Source organism: Haemaphysalis longicornis, unplaced genomic scaffold, assembly GCF_048455015.1.
Source record: "Haemaphysalis longicornis isolate Haplotype H1 unplaced genomic scaffold, Haemaphysalis longicornis Haplotype H1 scaffold_13, whole genome shotgun sequence".
NCBI lineage: Eukaryota > Metazoa > Arthropoda > Arachnida > Ixodida > Ixodidae > Haemaphysalis > Haemaphysalis longicornis.
The window spans coordinates 17192659-17216717 of record NW_027526233.1 but is presented as its reverse complement, the minus strand read 5'-3'; the positions used below and the strand labels follow the sequence as shown (position 1 = coordinate 17216717).

General features: G+C 47.9%; 1 protein-coding gene across 1 annotated transcript in view; it reads right to left on the bottom strand.

Annotated features, from left to right (window-relative positions):
• The window catches only part of LOC144164259 (nuclear exosome regulator NRDE2-like), a 99474-nt gene that overhangs the window by 24557 nt on the left and 50858 nt on the right, over positions 1-24059 (bottom strand). Inside the window, exons 10-16 of the mRNA XM_077694775.1 lie at positions 23667-23941; positions 15715-15972; positions 14075-14215; positions 7144-7538; positions 4220-4414; positions 3049-3155; positions 1071-1189 (exon numbers count right to left, since the gene is read on the bottom strand). Coding sequence (XP_077550901.1) covers positions 1071-1189; positions 3049-3155; positions 4220-4414; positions 7144-7538; positions 14075-14215; positions 15715-15972; positions 23667-23941 — 1490 coding nt within the window. The remainder of the gene's footprint in view (positions 1-1070; positions 1190-3048; positions 3156-4219; positions 4415-7143; positions 7539-14074; positions 14216-15714; positions 15973-23666; positions 23942-24059) is intronic.

Sequence of the window (24059 nt, the reverse complement as noted above, 5' to 3'; positions counted from 1 at the left end):
TAAGGCTGACACCACATTCCTGCGAGAACACTGCGCCCTCTATCAGTGGACCTGCGAAGCTGCTCCTACCCCCGCGTGACGCAAGACCTACAGCAGACGGACAAATGGGCTCAACATACCCCAGCTCTGCTGTTAGAACAGTTGTGTAGCTTTGACTGTCCCCTTCAGTAAGGCTGACACCACATTCCTGCGAGAACACTGCGCCCTCTATCAGTGGACCTGGGAAGCTGCTCCTACCCCCGCGTGACGCAAGACCTACAGCAGACGGACAAATGGGCTCAACATACCCCAGCTCTGCTGTTAGAACAGTTGTGTAGCTTTGACTGTCCCCTTCAGTAAGGCTGACGCCACATTCCTGCGAGAACACTGCGCCCTCTATCAGTGGACCTGCGAAGCTGCTCCTACCCCCGCGTGACGCAAGACCTACAGCAGACGGACAAATGGGCTCAACATACCCCAGCTCTGCTGTTAGAACAGTTGTGTAGCTTTGACTGTCCCCTTCAGTAAGGCTGACGCCACATTCCTGCGAGAACACTGCGCCCTCTATCAGTGGACCTGCGAAGCTGCTCCTACCCCCGCGTGACGCAAGACCTACAGCAGACGGACAAATGGGCTCAACATACCCCAGCTCTGCTGTTAGAACAGTTGTGTAGCTTTGACTGTCCCCTTCAGTAAGGCTGACACCACATTCCTGCGAGAACACTGCGCCCTCTATCAGCGGACCTGGGAAGCTGCTCCTACCCCCGCGTGACGCAAGACCTACAGCAGACGGACAAATGGGCTCAACATACCCCAGCTCTGCTGTTAGAACAGTTGTGTAGCTTTGACTGTCCCCTTCAGTAAGGCTGACACCACATTCCTGCGAGAACACTGCGCCCTCTATCAGTGGACCTGCGAAGCTGCTCCTACCCCCGCGTGACGCAAGACCTACAGCAGACGAACGAAAGGGCTCAACCTACCACAGCTCCACTGTTAGAGCAGTTGTTCAGTTTTGATTGTCCCTTTTGGTAAGGGTGACACCACATTCCTTCATAGCTACAACTGTTCCAGCCGCAAACCGCACCCCTCACCTCCAGGTCGATGTAGAGCCTCCACAGGAGAGGGCAGCGCCGGTGACAGACTGACTCCACGGCACGCTCCAGGATGCGTCGCATGTGGTTTCGGCAGCTGGGGAGGGTGAAGCCGGCCTCTGCATCGCCAAACAAGAATGCGGCAACAAGATGGTGCTGCTACTTCTCACACCAGGGGGTCTTCGGTCATACTGAACTGCGGGTTGCCTTCCCAATGATCTGCAACTGACCCCAAACCCTAATGCAATCTACGAGTATGTGTAACCCCTGCAAATGCCTGAAACTACTCAACGGCAGAAGCTACAACGGTTCAGACTGGTGAACCCTTTCTGTTGCTTGGTCCACAGCCATGTGGCAAAAACTTTCCCATCAGAAAAAGGTGCCAAATGCTTTGTGGATGGAGAATACGGTCATCCATTTGTGGCAACCAGGACAGAGAGGATTGAAGGCACCTTCGAGAAAGCAGATTCACTTTTACAATTTATTTAACTCAATCTTCGGAGACCCTGAAAAGCAATTACCTGAATTTTTTTCTTGCAGTTTTAGGAAAGCTTTTGCACTAGTCATCAGTTATGTAGTTCTTTTTGTTTTTTTTCTTGTGCCAGCCACTGAAAGTTAACCGAAAAATTTTAAACGAGTTTTTGTATTAGAGACTGTGAAGTGCTCACTTTGATTCAAAATCATCAGAGGCTTCACATTCACTTCGAGAGCAAGAAGCTGCCATTCACACATGCCTAGCAGTATACACATCCTCCACCTGGAAGGCTATAAGCACACAGGCATTGTGAGAAGGAGCACAAGAGCAGACAAACATGCACAGAAACTCCACAAGGAAGAGCTTCAAGTCACAAGTGAAAGATAAGGAAATGTAAGTGTGAAACTCCCCAACCCTCTCTGGAATGACACCATGGCAATATTCGCCACCCTCACCCCCCTCTTTAAAGGGACCCTGCAACACTTACCATCGACTACTCGGAATGTATTTTGGGGTAAAGTCTATTGTCCCAGCAATCTCCTCCCGCAAGAATTATGAAAATCCGTTCACTATCACCGAAACTACGAGTGATGAAAAATCGCGCATAAATGTTCCCTCTCAACTCAACCACGGACAACGCGACGAAAGCTGCTCGCTCTCTCCCGGAGAGAAAGGCGACGCGCGGCGTTCTGTTCGGCGGCCTTCGATACGTCACAGGCCGGGGAGTTTTGTCCTTTTCCCCGCAACGTGGACGGGTCTATTTCCGGTCTGGTGCCACAAAAAAAGCAGGCAAGGCGGCCTGCTCGCGAGCAAGCGCTCAGGCTGGTAGGGCGTTTTTGAAGCAATAAACGTTCGTTGTCGAGTGGGCTCATTGAAAGTGGAATATTTAGTTCGTCACTCAAACTCCGCGCGCACTCAAAACAAAAGAAACACCAAAAGGATGCGGACAGGTTCAGACATAGAAGAGGTTCATACACAGCGCCGATGAGGGCTGATCGTCACAGGAAATGCCACAATTTAGCCGCGAAGTTGACCAGCGTCAGCCAATAGGACAGCCAGGACAGCCATGGCCCAATTGACGTCGCACAGGCCATGCCAGGGGTGCATAATGAGGAGAATTGAAGAGAGCGCGATTGGTTTTTCCGCATCTATCACGGCGATTTGCGTGCTTTTCCCTTCACGTGCACGTGTAATACTTGGCTCGGGTGTTCCTGGCAGTGTAATCTAAACGTCACGCAGGTTTACTTGCACTGCACGAAGAGTGTTGCAGGGTCCCTTTAAGCGAGTCCGGATAAAGAAGAAAATTAGAAGCCCCACCACAGGATCACTGGCATATCACACCTACAACCTTTTTAACTTTCAGGTTCCAAGCTTGGAATAAAAGTTAAACACGTGTAGCCACCTAGTGACAGTAGCGTCCCTCTTGCATAAAAATTAGGCTTCATCCAAACTAACAAGACATTCATGGCACAAGGGTCGTCGTCTGTGGTTCCCGACACCCACCAGGCGTGCGGTACTGGGCCAGCAGGTGGGCCCTCCTCAGCTCAAAGCAGAGGGCCACCAGCCAGGCCAGGGGGGCGCGCTCCTGCTGCACCAGGCTGTCCAGGTACCTGTCGAGGGAGGCAGGTGCGCTGGTAACGCGTTCAAAGCACTGCGGCGGCAGAGTGGTTAATGGAGAGTGAACGTACTGTACTCGGGTATAAAAGCGACAACAGCTCATGTGGTCTATCATTCTGCGCAAGTGACAAATTCAGACGTCAATGCATGCACACATCTTGAAAGAAGACTGCACTTAAAGCTTGCCTCAATAATTTGCTTTTTGGTCACTCCACTGGTTCATAAGAAGATCGATCCCGACATATGAAAGAAACAAATCATGTGACGTTAAGAATAACACGAGTATTGATTATGAGGTGTAATGCGTTGACGCTACACTGACGATGACGGTCACCGTAGTGGAGAGCTCCAGACTAATTTTGACATGACAATGTGGAGATCTTTAATGCACGCCGGAATCTTGAACACACGGGCGGTTTCGCTTTTCGTTGCCATCAGAAAAGCGACCGCCGCAACCAGGAATCAAAAGCACAGCGTTAGGCTCAGCAGCACAAAGAGAACAATCGCAATAACGCACCCTTCGCACCTCGCGATGGAAGCAGCCCCTGTGACCAGGCACAGGGGCTCCTTTTGAGATATTACTACGCGTTCGGTGGGGCACAGTTCCAAACATCAAACTAGCTCTTCTTTAGTTGTGTACTGTGCTCCACCGGGCGCCATCATGGACAAGCCATCTCGTGGAGCACGACGTAACCAGCGACACGTGATTTGGAGGCGTCGCCTTAGCAACACAGACAATTGGCGGTGCACACACATGGTTGCCTGCATGCAGGCCACATCAATGAATACAACCTATATACAGTGGAATCTTGTTGAACTGTACCCGCATAAGCCGTAGTTTCTTTTTATACGCAGAGTAAGCCGAATCCCCAACTCAGTTTTCCTTTTGCCTAATGCATTCGGATAAACCGTAGTGCCGGTTAGTGCGTACTTTCTTCGCGTCCCCGTCAGGTACGGTTTCGCGAAGTTTCACTGAATGCATATACATGTACTTAATTCAAAACCAGGATGTCTTCACTCTCCCGAGTATACATACACAAATACACATAGTACTTGCCTGCGCACTCGCAGGGCCCCCAGTGACCCCGTGGAGAGGGACACCCACTGCCAGAGGAAGGCTGCGCTGCTGGGAACATCCTCTAATGCCCTCAGCAGGGCCTTGTTAAGGGCCCCGCGGTCGGTAGACCGGCACTGCCGGTCTCGGAAAGTGCACACTCGCACGTAGGCCGTGTGCACCACGCCTCGTGAGGACCTGCACATGGGGGAGTTGGGGACATCGGTTGTTGCCAGACCGGCGATGCATGCTGCCGAGTAGATGCAAACATTTCCTGATGGCTCGTGCCTTTACTTTTTTCCCCCTTTCCCCACCCTGGCTCCCCCCCCCCCTTTTTAGAATGAACGAGGAACAATCAAATGCTTTCACTCTGCCCATCTGTGCAAAACGTCCGCTTGACCTTGGCTGAGCTTGAGGGTCAATGGGACGTTATGCGTTTCTCACGCTTGTACCTGGAGGAATGAGGTTTGATTGCAATGACTCGTAGGCGCTGCCATGCAACACGCGGCAAGTCCTAACCTTTGACTAGGAACAGGAAATGGGTGTACATGATCCTGGGTGGGTTTTCAGCACACCAGTGCTCCCATATAGGCGTGAACAGGTTCCTAAGGGTTTGCTTAACTGTCCTCACATTGAAGGCAAAAAACAGCGCAACAAACGGCACGGAAGACGAGAAAAGGCAAACACGGGCGCTGACTGACAACTGAATGAAATGAAATTTTATTGCGCGCAGGCAATATAAGAAAAACCAGGAAGAATACTAAAACAAGATAAAGTTAAGATTGTAGATATGCAATCTCCTTTGGCAACAGGTCGACAGACGGTTTGCTGACGCATGCACCCGCACGCTCGTGCATAGAAAAAGCTTCAAAGATCTCGCGTGTTCTTTGGTCACCATAGCGCTTAAGAACATGCAATGCTCAAACAAGGGCTCGCATGAGGGCTTGTTCGCGCATGAAGCAACATGTGTGGCAAGGTTACTACCGGTACCGGATTTGATGTTGTTAGCGTGTTCACGAAGACGGTCATTCACACATCGTCCCGTTTGTCCAATATACGGGCCACCGCAGGACAGGGGAATCTTGTAGTCGCACACTTGACAAAACGCCTTGTGTGTCTCTTGTTGCAGACGTTGCGCTTAGGTTCTTCCGGGTTCACCGCCTTGCACAGGCCGCCCAACTTCTTGGGAGCAGAAAACAAGACTCGCACCCCTGAGCGCTCCACAATCCTTTTTAGTTTGTGTGAGACGCCGTGAACGTATGGGATGACCGTCGTGGTCCTGTGTTCCTTGCGCGCCTTACATTAGTGAAGGCAACATTACTGAAGCTCACATTACTGAAGGCCAAAACCTGGTGACACTTATTGAACACTTTCGTACTGCTGCAACGATATGTGTCTCTATCTTCGCTCTCATTTCCTCACCCTTTGTCAGAAGAACTTTGACTGGCGATGACTGATCACACAAGAAAGCGGCTCATAGCTGGGGCGCCCGTTTCACTCACATGCCAACAGCCCCCCCCCCCTGCAGTAGGCAAACTATTGCTCCAATGCATACAATGTGCCAATGTACTGTTTCAATAACACAATCGGCTTTCACTCTAGAGAGACGTCGCCAATTCCGATACAGAATCCTGCACACCTAGTTTTCCTAGTTTTCCTACGAAAACACTTGATTCTACTGAACGCAATCTGCATCTGCATTTTGGCATGAATTCCAATTTTTCATGTGTACTTTGCTTTTTACAGCTGCGGCTATTTCCTTTGCCAGACAGCAACAATCCCCCCAATGGGGCACCTAATGTTTTGGCCATCAAAAAAGGCAGTGGCCCTTGAGCATGCCAGCTGTACTACAGACCGGAGTTCTTCAATATTGCCGCGAACCATGCACTGGGTTTGTTCATTTGTGTTTTGTTTTTTCCGCCCGCTGCGCCGATCTGTGTTATCTGCGTTCCAAGTGAAGCGCGTGTTCCATTCTTTATTTTTATGCCGCACGTGTTATCTCTTTTGACAGCGAGAGCATTTTGAACTAACGTCAACAGCCTAGAATAATCCTCTTTGTTGTACAGTGTTCTGTATGTAAATCGACGGTTCGAGAAACACTCGCACCAAAGATAAATGCCCGCAGAGCAGATGCCGCAATATTTGATTCACCGTCACTCGCCTGAGCACGTCACATTGTTGAATGCTGCTTCGCTGCCTGTGTATTCTTTGAGTTGTTAGGGGAGTACAAGTTTGCTCCAATAAACTTGTTTTCCTTGAAGTCGACTGTGTCGTCTTTGGCTTCGTGACAAGATGCACCACTTCAACGCTACTTTGGAATCAGGGCCGTGTGAGCCCTTTTGCTCTGTTGAGGATGCAGTACAATTCTAATCGCATGGCACCTAGGGGACAAAAACCCGACTCTGCTAAACATTTACTTTTATTAGCACAACATAATAAAATAAACAAAGCTTTCTCTTCCAATTAGGGAACCCTAAATTAGGTGATATTCACTTACGTTGTCCCGGTTGTTTCTTCTGTGACTCGCGGCAGCAACCCCCATCAAAATGGTGTCGTGTTGTGTCCTTTCGCAATCCCTTTGCGCTCAATGGTATGAACCATGGAATACACGCTAGGCCAATCGATCATGTTACTAGGTAAATCATGCTGCAGCAGCAGTGACAAGCACTTGGGTACTGCTTCAACTTTCTGTCGAGAGATGGCAGGCTAATCAACTGAATTGCCGCACGCTCGCCCCCTGCTTGGCCCAGGGCAGGGGGGGGCCAACTGGAGACCAGTTTTTGATTTGTTGGGCCTACGGGGAGTCTCACAACTGGTGCATATTGACAACTCTGCCAAAATGCTCCCCCAAAGTAGCCACAGCCCAATTTCCCTCAACCTTCACTTTTACGAGCGCCACTACAGACTACAGCAAACCGCCGGCTCACTTTGCATCTTCAGGACAGGCGTCAATCCATTCCTGGGCCAAAGCCGAAGCCGCCTCGAAGCCCGAGACGAAGTACTTGGTCCAGAGGGCCACGTCCACCACACCCGCAGTCCGGCCGTCCACATCTGCGCATCGGGCGTCCATGGCAGCCGAGGCCCTGAGCAGCGCGGATGGCTGCAGGGGGCTGGAGAGGACCTCCCGGAACTTGCGGCCGGAGTTGTACCAGGACAGCACCCGCAGGACACTGTCCTTGCTGGGGGGAGGGGGCCTCGCTGTGGCCTCAGGAGGGTGCCCTTCTTCGTGGGGCCTCAGGACACCCAGGGACAGATTGAGGTACGTGGCCAGCAGCGGCCACACGTCCCCGCGACATTCGGCCAAGGCCTTCGGGTGCGACACCTGTGCAAGACGACACGCGAACAACGATAGAACGAAATGTTGTTTAACTCGAAAGCATGACCCTTTGGCGAGTCACCCAGTCTCGATTCAGCTAGAAAAGACCGTTTTAAAACCAAAAGAAAAGAAAAAAACAATAACATTAACAGTGGAGTTAAGGGCTGCTGACAGAAAGGAGACAAGAAGGCACTACTCATAAAATGAGAAAAATTAAAAGCTGAAAAATGCGCAAGACACGCATCTTAAAAAGATGACAAAAGGTGCCCAGGATGTCTGCAATTGTCTCCGTTGTTTCGGTCCCTTCCAAAACGGTTTACTTCAAGCGTTAATTTCAATAGACAAGCACTCTAGTTTACAATAAAGTGTCATGCTCTGACCCTAACTACACAACTGAACGTGAACGTATGCCCAGAGAGATGAACTCAGAGCTTCACTGTTAGTTCAAAATAACAGAAACCCTGACAAGCGGTTTGCTGTGCAGTCAAACTGTGTACGAAGCTAAAAGCCCAGGGACCCTGGGCTCATTTTTTTTTTTTTTTTTTTGAGAAACATGCCTCGTACGCTTTTGCATGCATCACCTTTCGTCACATTATGACCATCTGCCTTTAGGGGGCTCACTGGTCTTTGATTTAAAAGTTTATTTTTGCAGTTATGGTGATGAAAATTGGGGGGCATATGTAGTTTTTCATTCTGATTGTAGATATAGAATTTGTTTTTGAGTAAAAAGACTATGTTCAGATTTATTTGGATTTTTATATTCGATTTTTTGACAGCTTTTGTAAAAAAACTGCTGGAGGGATGCAGCTAAACAGGGTACCAGTGAACTGTGCACAAATCGAGGAGTGCAATAAGACTACCATTATCGTTCTATCTGGTCTGTAGCAGAAGTTATAACCGTTCGAAATTTGGGCTTCCAAGGTGGCAACCAGAAAAACCGGTTTTCCCTTCCAACCCCAAATTTCAAACGGTCGTAACTTCTGCTACATACCAGATAGAACGATAATGGTAGTCTTATTGCACTCCTCGATTTGTGCACAGTTCACTGGTACCCTGTTTAGCTGCATCCCTCCAGCAGTTTTTTTACAAAAGCTGTCAAAAAATCGAATATAAAAATCCAAATAAATCTGAACATAGTCTTTTTACTCAAAAACAAATTCTATATCTACAATCAGAATGAAAAACTACATATGCCCCCCAATTTTCATCACCATAACTGCAAAAATAAACTTTTAAATCAAAGACCAGTGAGCCCCCTTAAGACGTATGAGCACTTTAGGTTGTTTTACATGGCCTTGTGCCTTTTCACTAGGCCAGTGAAGAAGGAAGTTGGCATCAAGAGATTTCACATTTGCCTCTCATTTGTTTCTGTCAAAGGAACCCCGCAACACTTACCATCAACTACTCGGAATATATTTTAAGGGGGCAGACTGGTCTTAGAGCTGTTTTTTTTATTTACCAACCAATTTTAATGAAACTGCACCGCGTTATAAAGTTTTTTGTGCTGATTTCAAATCTGCCATTAGATTTTTTGTAAGTTGATTATATTTCGAGTTAATTAATGATTAATCGCCATTATTTTGGGTCACAGTTACCAAATAACCACTCCATACAGAATGGCAGTTACCACGTGGCTAGGCAGACAAATGACTAAAGAATACAACAAAGGAAGAACTTTTTTGATTCAGCTATTTTTGGTCATTTTACAACACAGGGAATTTCGCTTCTCCCGCGCTTCGCCAGAAATGGCTCGCAGGTGGTGCCAATTGAACACAATAATAATTTTCCAAAGCCTCCACTTGAAAAATTTGTTTCCAACATTGTATTCTCCACACAATTCGGTATCAGAAGCAAAAATAATTAAAGTTGTACCTGCTCTGGGTGCCAAGATATCTGAGGATGCAATGCTAGCTTTGCATTGCAAGAAAAGTGCCGTTTCACCATCAAATTCTGCGCTAATTGAGCTGTAGAGTGCACTTTAAAATGCTATTATAATATAATAACAACATAATATGGTGCCTTTTGATGAGGAGAAATTTACAGACTGATAGAAATATGGCCGTGGAGGCTGAAAATGCCATTTTTCCGAAAACGCTTTGTTTGACCGTTTTTCGGCCCCAAAGACCCCACTGCCCCCTTAAGGCAAAGTCTATTGTCCCAGCAATCTCCTCCTGCAAGAATTATCAAAATCTGTTCATTATCACCGAAACTACGCGCGATGAGAAATCGCGCATAACTGTTCCCTCTGAACTAGACCGCGGACGACACGACGAAAGCTGCGGGCTCTCTCCCGGAGAGGGGGGCGGCTCACGGAGTCTTCTCCGGTGGCCTTCGATATATGACAGGCCGGGGAGTTTTCCCCTTTTCTCCGAAACGTGGGGGGGTCTATTTCTGGTTTGGTGCCTCAAAAAAGCGCTTGGGCTGGTAGGGCGTTTTTGAAGCAATAAGCGTTTGTTGTCACGTGATCTGGCTGAAAGGGGAGTATTGAGCTCATCACTCAAACTCCACGTGCACTAAAAACACAAAAGAAACGTAAAAATTGTGCGTACAGGCTCACGCATAGAAGAGGTTGGTACACAGTGCCGACAACAGCGGATCGTCACAGGAAATGCGAGAAATAAGCCGCTAAGTTGACCAGCCACAGCCAATAGGCAGCCATGGCCTCAGTGATGTTGTTTAGGCCATGCCAGGTGTGCATAATGAGGAAAACTGAAGGGAGTGCGGTTGGTTTTTCCGCGTCTTTCACAGCAATTTGCACGCTCACCGCTTCACGTGCACGGGTAATATTTGGCTCAGGTATTCCTGGCAGTGCAATCTAAACGTCAAGCAGGTTTACTTGCACTGCTCAAAGAGTGTTGCAGGGTCCCTTTAACCATCGCTCGTCATATACTAGGTTTTCTCCTCCTAACATGAAAACACGTGCGCTGTTGTTCACATACTGTCAAACCCCGCAACAACAAATCCGCTGGGGAATGCTAACAAATTCGCTTTTGTGGAAATTTCATTGCCGCGAAAACGAAAGATAAATGACAACAACATCACCTGCAGATCAAAAATTTCTTTCCCGAAATCAGTTATATTACTCTGCGAGCCTTACCTTGTAAAAACTTCCCAGCTATAAGAAGTGCTTCATTGCTAGCCGTGTGCATCTAAGAATGACTGAAATGTGTCACAAGCATCCAAAACATCATTCGGGTTCGCCTTCTCTGCACGTTCTTCTCCCAGCAAAGTCCAGCCTCTTCTGCTGACGGACTTTGCCAGACAGTGGCACCTAGTTGTTCCAATGCTGTTCACAAAACTAGGCAAGCACTACTTCGCTGACGTCCACAAAGGCCACAGCCGTCTCTGTTCGCTTTTCAAAGTGGTAGAGCGAGCTGCAGGCGGTTCCAAATTTTCATTGGCGCTATCTCCCGTCTTCCACTTGGGCAGTGATGGCTGTCTTATCTTGCAGCGGTAAAACCTTCCGCTTTCGGGCTGGCAGAGGCATCGTATCGAGAGCAAACGTGCCACTGTCGCGGGTTCAAATTCCACTTTCGACGCAGTCTCCGCACGTGAAATGTAAACAAACGAAAAGCTGAAATCGAAAAAGGAGTTGCCAATAAATATGCCAGACGGCAATCGTTGTCTGCAAGGTGGTGTTTTGAGTTTTCGTGGCAGGTTTGAAGTCATCAGAACTCCGTGTCCAATGGCCTATAATAGCACCGTAACGAAAGAGTTAACATCTCTTGAAAGCCACTTTGTTAAGGGAGCAGAATGGGCCGAAAAACGGTCAAAAGATCGTTTTCTGAAAAATGGCATTTTCATCATCCACGGGCCTTTTTTCTATCAGTCTGCAACTTTCTTCATCAAAAGGCAGTGTATTGTATTGTAAATAGCATTTTAAAGTGCACTCTACAGCTCAGTTCATGCAGAATTTGATGGTGAAACGGCACTTTTCTTGCAATGCTAAGCTAACATTCCGCCCTCGGATATCTCGACATGCACAGCAAGTACAACTTACCGTATTTATTCGAATATAGGTCGACCTTTTTTTCCCGAAAATGTGCTTAAAAATTGAGGGTCGACCTATAATCGTGACCGAAGAACCTCGACCTATAGTCGTGATCAAAAATGGCGAGCGCACCGAGCGATCCGTTTCTCCGTCGCGCCCGGCGCTCCTCAATTTGAGGCGGCAGCGCGGAGCATCTAGAACAAAGACAGGCAAGAAAATAAAGGAAAAAATAACAAAACAATCAGCGTAAGAAAACCACCCACAGTCACTGCCGGCTATCGCGCATTACCTGCGGCCGAATCGGACACGAGCGAGCTGACGTACTGGCTAGAGAGCCAGATTGGCTTGGCTTGGTGTCTTCGGAGCCGCGGTAGCGGCTAGTGCGAGGTGGGGGTAAAGGTGACTTTCGCCACCTAGCGTAGCCACCTCGTGAACGGAACGGCGTTGCCTGCTTCGCTCGCTGTCTCTACTATCTCCCGTTCTCCGTTTCATGCGCTTTCTTTGTGTTTGCTTCGTTGTGATTTCCGCGCATAACGTTTTTCTGTGCATTTCGCGATGTCACGTCGGACTTTAAGCGGCGGGTGATCCTGTTTGCTGAGAACTTGAACAACTGCGCCGCTCAGCGAGAGTTAGTCGTTAATGAAAAGCTGATCAGGGGATGGCGGAAACAGCGGGACGAACTTTTTACTTGTAGGGGACTGCGTCGTGCGTTTCGTGGCTCCGGCTGCACGTGGAAGAGGAGCTGCACGGCTGCACGTGGAACAGGAGTGTGTGAAAGGACACCGAGTGACCTGCGAAGATATTCAGAGCAAAGCTCAACAGTTAGCGCTGCGAGGCGGGATTGGCCGTTCAGCCTTCAAAGCCAGTCGGGGGCGGGGGTGGGTAATGAACTGCGGCGCATGCGGTGCAAGTTCCGACGACGACGCAGTGTGTGGCTCCGACCAGTGAGGTGACCGCGTTGTAAATAAATGGGAGTTTTAAAAAGCTTCCTCAAGTTTTTTCTTAAAATATAGGTCGACCTATAATCGAATATACCGTATTTATTCGAATCTAAGCCGATAGTTTTTTTGAAATGCTGATATATCAAACTCCAGGGTCGGCTTGGATTCGAGGATTTTGAAATACGCGCCAATTTCCAAGTGAAGTGGCGCGCAGCTAGCGCCAAGGGAGCTAGGGAAGTGGCGCGCAGCTAGCGCCACCCAGAAAAGGAAGTATTGTAGCCATTACTAGACGAGCCAGTAGCCACTTAAGAGCCATAGGCCGCCATTTTGAATTGTGCGGACAGTGGCCTGCGTGCGGTGTGGCGTTTGGTATTGACAGTGCAACGCTTTTAAAAGAAAAGTTGTTTTAGCAGCGGAGTTGTCGTCGAACGTTCAAGCCGGGCGGGACTTCGGCGTGGATGAAAAAAATGTCCGTCGTTGCAGGACGCAACGAGAGAGGATATTTGCGTGCGCCGCAACGAGGTTGGCAATCACCGGACCACGAGAATGCCGTCGCCATGAAATGGAGATGGCATTGGCCGACTTCGTTCAGACGCAGCGAGCAGCTGCCCTTCCAGTAACGACGGAAGTGCTCCAGGCAAAAGCAAGGCAGCTTTTAAGGGAACGAGGCTTATTGCGGGCACACTTCAAAGCCAGTCGGGGCTGGCCACAGAAATTTATGAAGCACTTCGGCTTTAGCCGCCGTCGTCGAACCTCAATCGTCCAGAAGTTGCCCGGTGATTTTGAAGAGAAACTGATTGAGTTCCAGCACCGCATCTTCATGTTCAATAAACGTGTCTTCTTTTTGTGAACGCGGACCTCGCCTTTTTGTTCGGCCTACATTCGAGGTAAGTTTTTTTTTTTTTTTTTTCGCGCCTTCGGACTTTCGGGGGTCGGCTTAGAATCGGGGCCGGCCTAGATTCGAATAAATACGGTATTTTTTTTTTTTCGGCGACTTCAATTTTTAGGGGGTCGACCTATATTCATGCTCGACCTATTTTCGAATAAATACGGTAATTTTTTTGCTTCTGATACCTAAATTTGTATAGAATACAATGTTGGAAACAAATTTTTCAAATGAAGGCTTTGGAAAATTATTATTGTGTCAACTGACACCACCTGTGAGCCATTTCTGGCAGAGCACGGGAGCAGTCAAGTTCAGTGTGTTGTCAAATGACAAAAAAACAGCTAAATCAAAAAAGTCCTGTCAATGTTCTATTCTTTAGTCATTTGTCTGCGTAGCCATGGGGTAATTGCCATCCTGTATGGAGTGGTTATTTTGTAATTGTGACCCAAAGTATTGGCAATTAGTCATTAATTACCTAAAATAATAATCCACTTGCACATAATCTAATTGCAGATTTGAAATCAGCTCAAGAAACTCCACAATGATGTGCAGTTTCACTAAAATTGGTTCGTGAATAAAAACGGAATGGCTTTAGGACCAGTTTGCCGACTTAATTAAGGATGGTCGACCCATTGTCCCTCCTTCCTTGTGCCTAGCTTATTTGACAGGCCTTTGTTGGAGCTCAGCCAGCCAGCAAACACCGGCACAGAGCAGCAGAGCTCACCGTGTCCAGGGCCTTCTCGTAGACGGCCAGCGCCTCTTGCGGAAGGCCCAGGTCAACCAGCAGCAGGCCATACTGGGTCCACAGGTCCAGGCAGCGTTCGCGGCCGGGGTCGGCCAGCCACGTCCTCGCACACTTCTTGCGCTGCACACGAGAACTTAGCAGCAACAAAGCGGAACACTCCGTTCGAAACGCTGTTGCAGACATGCAGGGCGCAAAATCTGAACCACAGATGAAGGAGGGCGACAGGGACAAGCGCTTGCCGTCCTTCTCGGTCTCTCGTTCCAACTTTTGCGCGTGTGGAATGCAGTAGCGACTCGCCCAAAAGTCCACCTTCATCAGTTGCGCTTTGTGACCAGGGTTGTGACAGTTATTAAGGGGGGTACACAGGTCTTAAAAATGTTTAGTGCAAAAACCAAAGACGGTACACAAGACCATCTTTGGTTTGGTTGTGTACCGTCTTTGGTTTTTGCGCTAAACATTTTTAAGAATCATGAACCAACTAGCCCCACAACAAGTTTTGTCAAAATACACTGGTCTTGAAGAAAAAAAAATTGCCAAAAAATCCCATTGTCTGCATTAATTTTATTTCCAGTCTACACATTCGAAACAATGTACCTGCAAAATATTATAGCTAAGTATTTACAAATCTGTCGCCCTTTGAAGTCGCCTAAATGACCATTTTTGCCTACACTTCCAAACTTCGTGCCCTGTTTTCTGAGAACCATTTTTTTCCCTGCAATGTCAACTGATGGGTACAATATCTTTGGGTGCACTGGTTAGATCTGTATCATTTTTGCTGCATTTGAAAACTTATGAACTGAACAGTGCAATGAAACCACAAAAAGGTAGAGTATCTTTTTGCTAGCATAATTTTTTACGCAGTTCCTTTTTAAAATTTTTGGTAGTTCACAGCAATTGCAGAAACAATGCTGGAATTACTGCAGTGGTATAGCCGCACTCCCTGGTCCTTCTAGCGCCCAAAGGGATAAAAAAGTATTCGAGGATTCCATAGGTAGACAATGAAAAAAATTGCCCAAAACGGAATGGCATAACGGTTGGCCAACTCCGAAATTACACCAGACAGATAAAAACTGACTGCTCATTTGTGCTCATGGTGTTAGAACACATGTAATGTGTTAATCTCAGGCACATAAGTTAAACAATAACAAGAATGCCCTCAAGGCCAGTGTCCCCCGTTAAAGGCCTTGGCTGCTCCCATGATCCAGCCACACCAACCAGCATGGCGATCAATTCTTTTGGGAACGTTGTAGCTGATCGCCTGGACACAGCCCACCATGTACTGCAATCAACCCCCCTGGTTCCAGTCAGGTCTTTAAAAGGCACTCCCAAATCACGCATCCCAGCACTGAGGAACAAAAATCACGGTAACTTGGCCCCAGCAAAGCCCAGGAAAAAACTAATCATTCACAGCCACTTATACGCCGTTCTGTCCAGATGTATCAGAAATAATGCAGAGGGGAGCTCCAGCGGCTATCTTTTCTCATTTATCGCTACAGTGAATGTCGCAAAAAGGCTTAGCTCTCTTTGCGCAATTCAAAACATCCATCAACTGGCTTCCTAACAAAACAGGTCATCCAGAACAAACTCCGAAAGACATCCTGCGAGAAGACCGCACCCACCTTGCGGGCATCCCAGCCGGTGGCCAGTCGCAGCAGCCGCATGGCCAGCATGGCCAGCTCGTCTCCCAGGCCGACATCCGAGAAGTGCGGCTTGGCTTGGCTCAGAACCTCGTGGGCAAAGTCGGCCGTGCCCTGGCGCACCTCCCAGCCGGAAGGGAAGTCCAGCGCTTCGCTCAACTGCGTGGCCATCTGGAGGTCGACGCCCGGAAGCCGCTCGAAGCAGTCGGCTTCGGCCAGGCTGGAGCTCGTCTGGCTTTTCTGCGGGGCAGCGGGAAAGCGGTTCAGCGAGGCTTCGCTCCAAAGCACCTCCTCGTGTGAAAGTGGAACAGAGGCTGTTGGAAAGTTTTCACCAAAAAATTATGGTGATTCCTCTGTCATAGGAATTGGTGAAACACGAAAGTGAAAAGTGCAGCAAAATCTGCTGCTGAGCATGATTTCCAGGTCGGCGGCTGTCTTGTGGGTGTGCTTGGCGAGCGATGCCCTGCTGGCGGGTCGCTTCGAAAAAGGTGTACTGGTGTCATTCCCGTGATGGATATGCCGTCAGTGAAATCTTCGTGTATCCTGGCATAAAACACTTTCGGGTAAAATATAAAACCCGAAAATGAACAACCCCAAGTACAACGTACTCTTCAGTATAAAGGTTGCCTCCCCGCAAGAAGACCCTGTGTGCAGAGGTGCACCCTTTACAGGCCACATGCTTCGTTGTACTGGCGTCACTTCCGTGACAGATGTGGCACCAGGGAAATGTGTGTACCCCCGAATAAAACAATTTCGTGTTAAAAAAGAAAAAAGAAAATCAAAGCCTCTTTCTTAACTATTTCGTTACCACACCTATTCAAAATCGTTCAATTTGAACGATACTTTGGGAGCCCCTTTTCATAGCGTTCCAGGCGTTGCTCGAACAAGTAAAGCTGTTCGGAGTTAGATCACAAAATGGCCTTTCGAAATCAGTTTTGTCATCATTTTTGCAACAAAACCGTGATTTTTGACACGCGTTTGAATCACCTGGGTGTGGAAAAAGGGTGTGGTCATCGCGCACCACTGCTACCAAAGAAGAATTCGTGCCATTCGTAAATACTCTGCATGAGCGTTAAATTTTAGGTGCGACTGCATCTCATTCACTCGCCTTGTCCCTCCATACGGCGTTGTTGTTGTCCGTCCACACCCCTCCCTCATTCTCCTCGCCGCGCGAGCTGCGCTCTCCACCGCTCACCCCCTCTCCTCTCCGATAGTGAACACTCTCTCGCGAGGGGCATTGGATTGGAATGGATTGGCTTATTGTGGATTGGATTGGATTAAAGTGGATTGTGTTGCGTCATAGCTGCGGCAAGGGGTTCACGGCACGTTTCACGCGATGGGAGAATCAACCTAACGGAAACAACAACGAAATCCCCTATGCGTCGCATCTACACAGGAGTTCCCGCGAGGGGAGGTGGGAGTAATATTTGTTATCAGGGCATGAATGGTGAACCAGCAAACGATTTTCAATCATCAGGTTTGCACTCCGACAGTAATAATCCAAGAAATTGGCTGAAAATGTCAAGTAGTGCCCGTTTGCAAAGCTACGAAATGATTTTAGGCAGTTTTATTGGCTTTGCGCACGTTCTTCTAAGTTCTGTGGTAGTTCTACTTACTGCAGGACCATTAGCGAACAGTTTGCAACAGTTTCAGTTTTGTTTCTGCATCGCGAAATTCATATTTAGCGCTACTACGCAGTTGCTGAACTTCAAAGCTACCTGCCATGGCGCCTTGAGTGCCCACGACTGATCCTCGAACAAAGCATGCTGCTCCTGATTTCACTGAACCCTAACGCGATTTCTGCGATAAGAACTTCAGATGCAAGTCAAAAGATAACACCCACGCGCCAGATATGTGTCCCAAAAAGGACAGCGCTTCAAACTGGCCTTACACACTGCTAGGTGTTCGCCTGCCAGTTTCGTTTTCATACGAGGGTATCTTCGGGGGTCTAGTGTTGCTGCTTAGTTGAACTGTCCATTCGCACGGAGTCTCCGATAAGTTTTTGTACTGTTTCATTTCAAAACTGTTAGGTGGCGCTGCAATGGAGGGGGCTCGTTGTGCTGATCTTTTTTATCGCGCAACACCTACTCGGCCAAAGTTTGCACGGAACGATTCTAGCGCGTCGCATCTCAATCCTGCAAGCAAGGCTACAATTGCGAGTCAGAAGATGATAATAAAGCTCTACTTTATGTCTTCAGAGATAACTGACCATGAACATCAACAAGCATCAACTACCGAGGTTTGTTTTCAACTTCATGCACGTTTATCTGCATTGCGTGCTTGTCCCAAATACTGTGCTTGCTGTAAATGCAAAGTCAGTCATTGACAAGATATTTTTACGTTACGTGGGGCAAATTGGTGCCTCTGATAATGTCAAACCGCCAGATGAATCCAGGGAACCACCCGACATTGCACATTTCGAAATGGAGGGTGGGCTTCACCACATGGCACGAGCACCACGTGTGCTAACATTTTTTTTTTATATCTGACAAACTCTATTGTGCCAGTCAGCATCTTTTGTAGGGCGTGTTTTTGAAATGTTTCCCTACACAATGAATCTTCTCATTTTTTTCTACTACCGAAGGTTTGCTATACAAAACTCCTTTTTTATCATTTTCTTTGACAACATGCAAAAACTTTGATTTCGATATTTTTTTCACAACTAAGATGTATGAAAAGATTTTTAAAAAGTGGTGTTATTGGAAAGGCCGTTAAATATTCAGCATTTTGTGTTCCTGTAAGCAGAAAAAAATGTTTCTCTAGGACCCCTAAAAATCGGTCAATTTTCCGGCGGTCATGAAAGAGTTAGGACAGAAAGGTGGTTAAAAAATATGAAGCCACTTCGACTGTCCCGAAATGGCGCAATCAGACGGCTGTCGGCCTCACAATTGCAGGGACCCAGGCTCGATTCCGACTACAGGAGCTGGCTGTTGTAGGTGGCCGTAATGTGTGGTTCCTAACGCATTAAAAATACTAAGAAAATACCGAGCGGTTGTGAGTGCCTGCCTAGCGGCGACTTCCAATCGTCCCTGGCTCGCGCAGTGGCTTTAGCAAAAAAAAAGAAAAGCAAACATGTTTAAACCCCCAAGGAGCACCTTGCCTTGCCTAGTACCAACACCGCAGCAGGTGCAACACCTGCTGCACGGAACTACTGCGCATGGAATGCTCGGCACGAGGAACACAAAGGTATCGATGCAGATGACGACGACTCCCGTGTACTAGTACAGAGCAAAGCGACGACGCAACATGTACCGTACTTACCCGATTCTAACGCGCAGCCCATTTTCCTGGCGAAAAACGGAAAAAACTTGCACCTCCAATTGTAACGCGCACGGAACTTTGTGAGCAAGAAAAACAAATGCGAGAGAAACGGGCGGTTTATTTCCTAAAGTAATCTCACTCATCTCACTCCTCGTCGCTTTCCGCTGACCACAACATCTCGTCCTCGGTGCCGTCAAGCGCGTTTGCGATGCCACACTTCTGAATGAACGTTCAACCATGGTCGATGGGATTGTGGCCCACGCCTCACACGCCCACCCCACAAGATTCTCCAGAGGTGCACACTTCAGCCGACCACTCGTTTTGAACGCGTTGGAGCCGCTCGTAAGCCGTGGAAGCGGCGCACCTTCGTTGCTGCTGCTGCCATTGCTGTTATCAAGCGCGCAAGTGGAACAATTTGACGATTTGTGTGAATGCCGATGCAAAAGCTTACGCCCCCAGGCGCCTCGGCTTCATGCGTCTGAAAAATTGTTGCAAAAAGCTTTGGCGCCATCTTGAGATGGCGATGGCGATGGGTGGGACGAAATTTCTGCTGTTTCGGCAGTTTGGTTTCGTATCCGATTCTAACGCGCATGCGATTTTTCGGCCTATATTTTCGGAAAAAAAGTGCACGTTAGAATCGGGTAATTACGGTAAACAAGCAGTTTCAAACTTGTACAAATGTGCAGTGATGTGCCCTTCAGAGTACGCAGAGAAAGAAATCCTGCAGCTCTGCTGTGCTTCCAGCCTCGCTCGATTTAGTGCAAGCTTCACGAGTTTTTTCTTGAGCCACCTGCTGTGCCCTCACTCATCATCATCATCATCATCATCATCATTTTGTGAAATAATGTGGCAAGTTGGCTTTCCTGCAGTACATTGTGAAGTGACATCAAACGCTATCAGCAAAGCCTAGAAAGGTTCCCTATAAAACAACTTTCTTCAAGTCAATGAAAAAAAGATAATGATCACACAAGCCGCAATGTGGGAATCGTTGGATCTATGCTAACCCGCTCCTTCCTTTGTAACTTACGTTACCATGCCTATTCAATTAGGTCACCAGTGATCACTGCTTTACATTGCCAATTTCAACATGCTGGACTCGTTTCTCGTGCACCTAGTGCGGCCGAGTGGTTAGTATAGCAACCGCACTTTTACAATCAGCTTAAGGGGGGACGTGGCTTTCAAAATCAACTTTTTTATTTCTGTGTGGATTTTGATGAAAATTGGCACAGCAACTGGAAATGCTTCTGTTATAACACCATAAAAATTTCAATGTAATATTTTGATAACTTTTTCATTTATTAAATTTTCTTTCTGTTCCGCTTGTACCGAGCTTGAGCAACTTATAAAACATGATAGAAAACTTGTTCAGAGTGCTTTGCATTCCCAAATGAACGGACGAGGTCGTGACAGTTTTAGAATTTTTTTTTTACAACACAATGTTTTTTAGTTTTCATTTTTTTAGAGGTTAATGAGCAACAGGCATGTCGACTGCGAACGACTATTTGAATTAAAAAACCACAAAAAATAAATCTGGAAAACCAAGAGTGTCACGACCTGAACTGTTCATCGAGGAATGTAATGCAAGAAACGGAATCAAAATAGCCCCACCGGTCACAAAGAAATCCCTGGTACAAGCCTCACAGGTGGCAAAAAAAACTGTTTTGAGAAAACGGCTTCCGAAGTTGCAACATAGGTTTCACTAATCAAAAGTTGTCACGGTTGTAGCCTTTCATGTCCTTTTGAACATGGGGCTTCTGGAAGGCCTTGCCTTGAAATTGGAGTGCCTTTTACAGCCTTTCTCTTTCCACAAAACATCATTTTCAGCTCCTCTGTGAACAGTACATACCCCACTTTGCAGACAAAACGGAAGGGGAGATGGCTTTCAATGGGCTTTCGATGCAAAGTAGGTTAGCTGGTTGGCAGTATTGCACTGGACAACTTCCCTTTGCAGTGTTGTCCCCATGGCAACAATTTGAAAATTTCTGGCTTCTTTTATGTTGTATTACTTTGCCTGGCGCAGCAATTCAGTACTCATAGGTGTTCATTGCCAAAAGTTTGCATACCATAAGGGTGCAAACGAACTACTTTGAAGCTTGGTATAATACTGTGCATAACTCCAACTTTGATGGAAGGGTTTTTTTTTTACTACTTTTGACAGCATCCAACATTTCTCGCAACACAGTCAGTATGCCCTAAGCCATGATTATATGCATTGGTGCCAATCATTTCCCTACAAAAATCACTGTTAAATACTGCGACAGTAAGGTAAATTTTTAACGCAGAGAACATATTTTTATTCCTATATTCCTAAATCAAACCTGTTTGCATGATTATTAGAAGCGCACGGGAAACGTTGCGCAAGAAAGGCGATATGGCTCGCGCGCATCGCAGCGCACGCTTACCGCGACATATCGTACTTTGATTATCCCTGATATGGCTTGTCAGGTCGCTTTTAAGATTAAATCTAACGCCGCAGGCATTAATTACAACTACTGGCGTTCAATTGTAACCGGTTGCGTAGACATGTGATGCTGCAATGCGCGTCGGCTATGCCGTGCGCGCCGCAGCGTTTGACGCGTCGACTGTTTCTTTCCCAAGGCTAGTGAGCCCACAATCAAATCACAGCAATAACTAAGCGTGTAAACATCGCAAATTCGACTAAAAGTTCACTTCACGAACCGCTATCGCAAGCGCGCACACCGCGTCACCCTCCGGGGTCTGGCGACGGTAGAGTCACGCGCCCCACGAAGCGTTCGATGACCTCCGCCTTTCGAGCCACACAACTTCCCGTAATCTGGCTCGTGATCTCAGGCATTCCTATCGCGATAACGTCCGTGCTGAATACCACCGATTGAATAGAAACTTGGCCGAGCGAAGCACCGAAAATGAACTCAAACCGCACGCTATGCAGTTCTGGCGGCCACCATCTTGCATTGCGCCGCGACACCCAATCAGGAGGGCCCTCTTGGCGCGGCCCGACCGGAGGACGAATAGCGCTTCAGCATCTATTTCTAGCTTCGTTTGTGCGTCATTTCTTTTCTGCTGTTCGTGCGTTTGTGAATGAACGAAGATAAAAGAGACGCGGGGAACCGGAAAGATGAACGCTCGGCCGATCTAACGATATCAAAATGGCCGCGCCCGATGGCACCGTTGCGGAGATACAGCGCTCCGAAAATCGCCGTTTTTTCGCCCTTTTGCGCTGATAGTTTGTCACCGCGCCTGGCAAAACTATTTTTTTATGCCACTTTGCGACGCTTTTCAGCGGAAAAACTTCGCAGACATACAGATTAGGAAACATAGAAGCCGAATATGTGGATTTCAAAAAAACGATGTCTTGGTCATTTTTCTGAAGTTGAAAGCCGCGTCCCCCCTTAAATTTTCCCACTCCAGTGATGCTGGGATTTTTGACGACATTTTTTCCGAAGGGGGGTGTGGCTGCTACACTTGACAAAAAGGCATCCGGTCCGTGGTTATGCGGCAATAGCACCAAGTTTTCTTGTTCAAAAGGCTCCCAGCAAATAGAGTACCAAATTATGCTGTCAGCTTTGTAATCTAACAGCGTTGAGAGCCGATAATCACTCGACATTGACCCCCCTTATTCACTAGTGAGCTTCAGTTCAGAGAAAGAGTACGGTAGCTTTATTCGGCCACAGCTTATTTCTGGAGGTCCCCCCCCCCCCCCCCCCCCCCGTCTAACAAGTGGACCTGACATAATCAGCCAGTTTCCAGAAGTTTCGGTATGCCATGATCATCCAACCATTCCCGAAACTGCAAGAAACTGGCTGAAAATGCCAGGTCACTTGTTAGACGGGGGGGGGGACCAGAAATAAGCTGTGGCGAAATAAAGCTACCGTACTCTTTCTCCGGACTGAAGCTCACTAGTGAATAACGGGGGTCATTTTCAAGTACTTATCGCCTTTCAATGCAGTCGGATTACAATACTCAATACTCCAAGGTAAATCCTTAAAAAGCCGTTAAAAGTGTGTCATGGTTGCCAACATTCCTTCTCGCAGGCCATGTATGGCTGGTAGATGTAAAAATTCCGATTTGAAAAGTTCCAGGGCAAGGTTGTTTTCAGTGATGCCCTTTCATTTAGGACAGAGAAAACATACTCGACAAAAATTGGCTGTCTGTCCTTTTAACGCGTGTTGAAATCTCAACACATAAAAGTTTCTGCTTTTCGCCTCCATCTCAAAAGCAGCAGCCTTCGCGGCTGTGAATTGAATCTGCACTGTCCTCGGGCTCAACCAAGGTACAGTGCGCTAAAAGAGAGAGGTGTATCGTACGTTTGGGGCCAGTTAAAGGGGTCCCTTCTGCAATGAAAAGTTCTGCTGAGGAACTCCTGTTGGAAGCAGCGCCCCTGGTGGCCGCTGCTCACCTGTTGGTTGCACAAGTTTTCTTTGCTAAAATAATCCTTATGTATTGTCCTAAAGAGTCTTGTTTCTTCATTTCATTAAATAAAGTTCTATAAAACTTGTCAAATAATTGCTTAATTTGATTAACTCATAGGTGGCGCTGGCTGCAACAGGAGTTCTCTGGGGAACGCCTGTGCGACGTGCAGTTTTTTCAACGCAAAAGCCATTGGTGCTCTCCATTGGTCTTTCCCCCGAACAACACACCTTTACCTTCTAGCACACTGTAACCACGGTGAGTCGGGGGGAAATTCCGCTCACCTCGGGGTCTACACCCGTGAGGAGGGACAGCCACACCCGGAAGAGCTGCAGCCTGGCGGCGGGCTCCCTGAGGCGAAACAGGGCAGGTCCCACGTCCTCGAAGAGCACCATGCGCTCGGGGTCCTCCGAGGTCACCTCCTCGGACGAGAGGTCCGGCCGGTAGGGGCGCCACTGGCACAGGTCGCGCAGGCTCTCCAGCCGCAGCCACGTCTCCGCCAGGCTCGCCCCCTGTTGTGCCACGATCTCATCCTCCTGGGCCTGGCAGTCGCCGTCGTCTGCACGCAGGAAAGCAAGGGCACCCCAACTTGTTTCTTTAGCGCAGAAGCCTTCCTATATGGACACTCACAGAGGAAACTCGTCTGTCCATCTGTGGCGCTTCGTGTGTTACTCTCG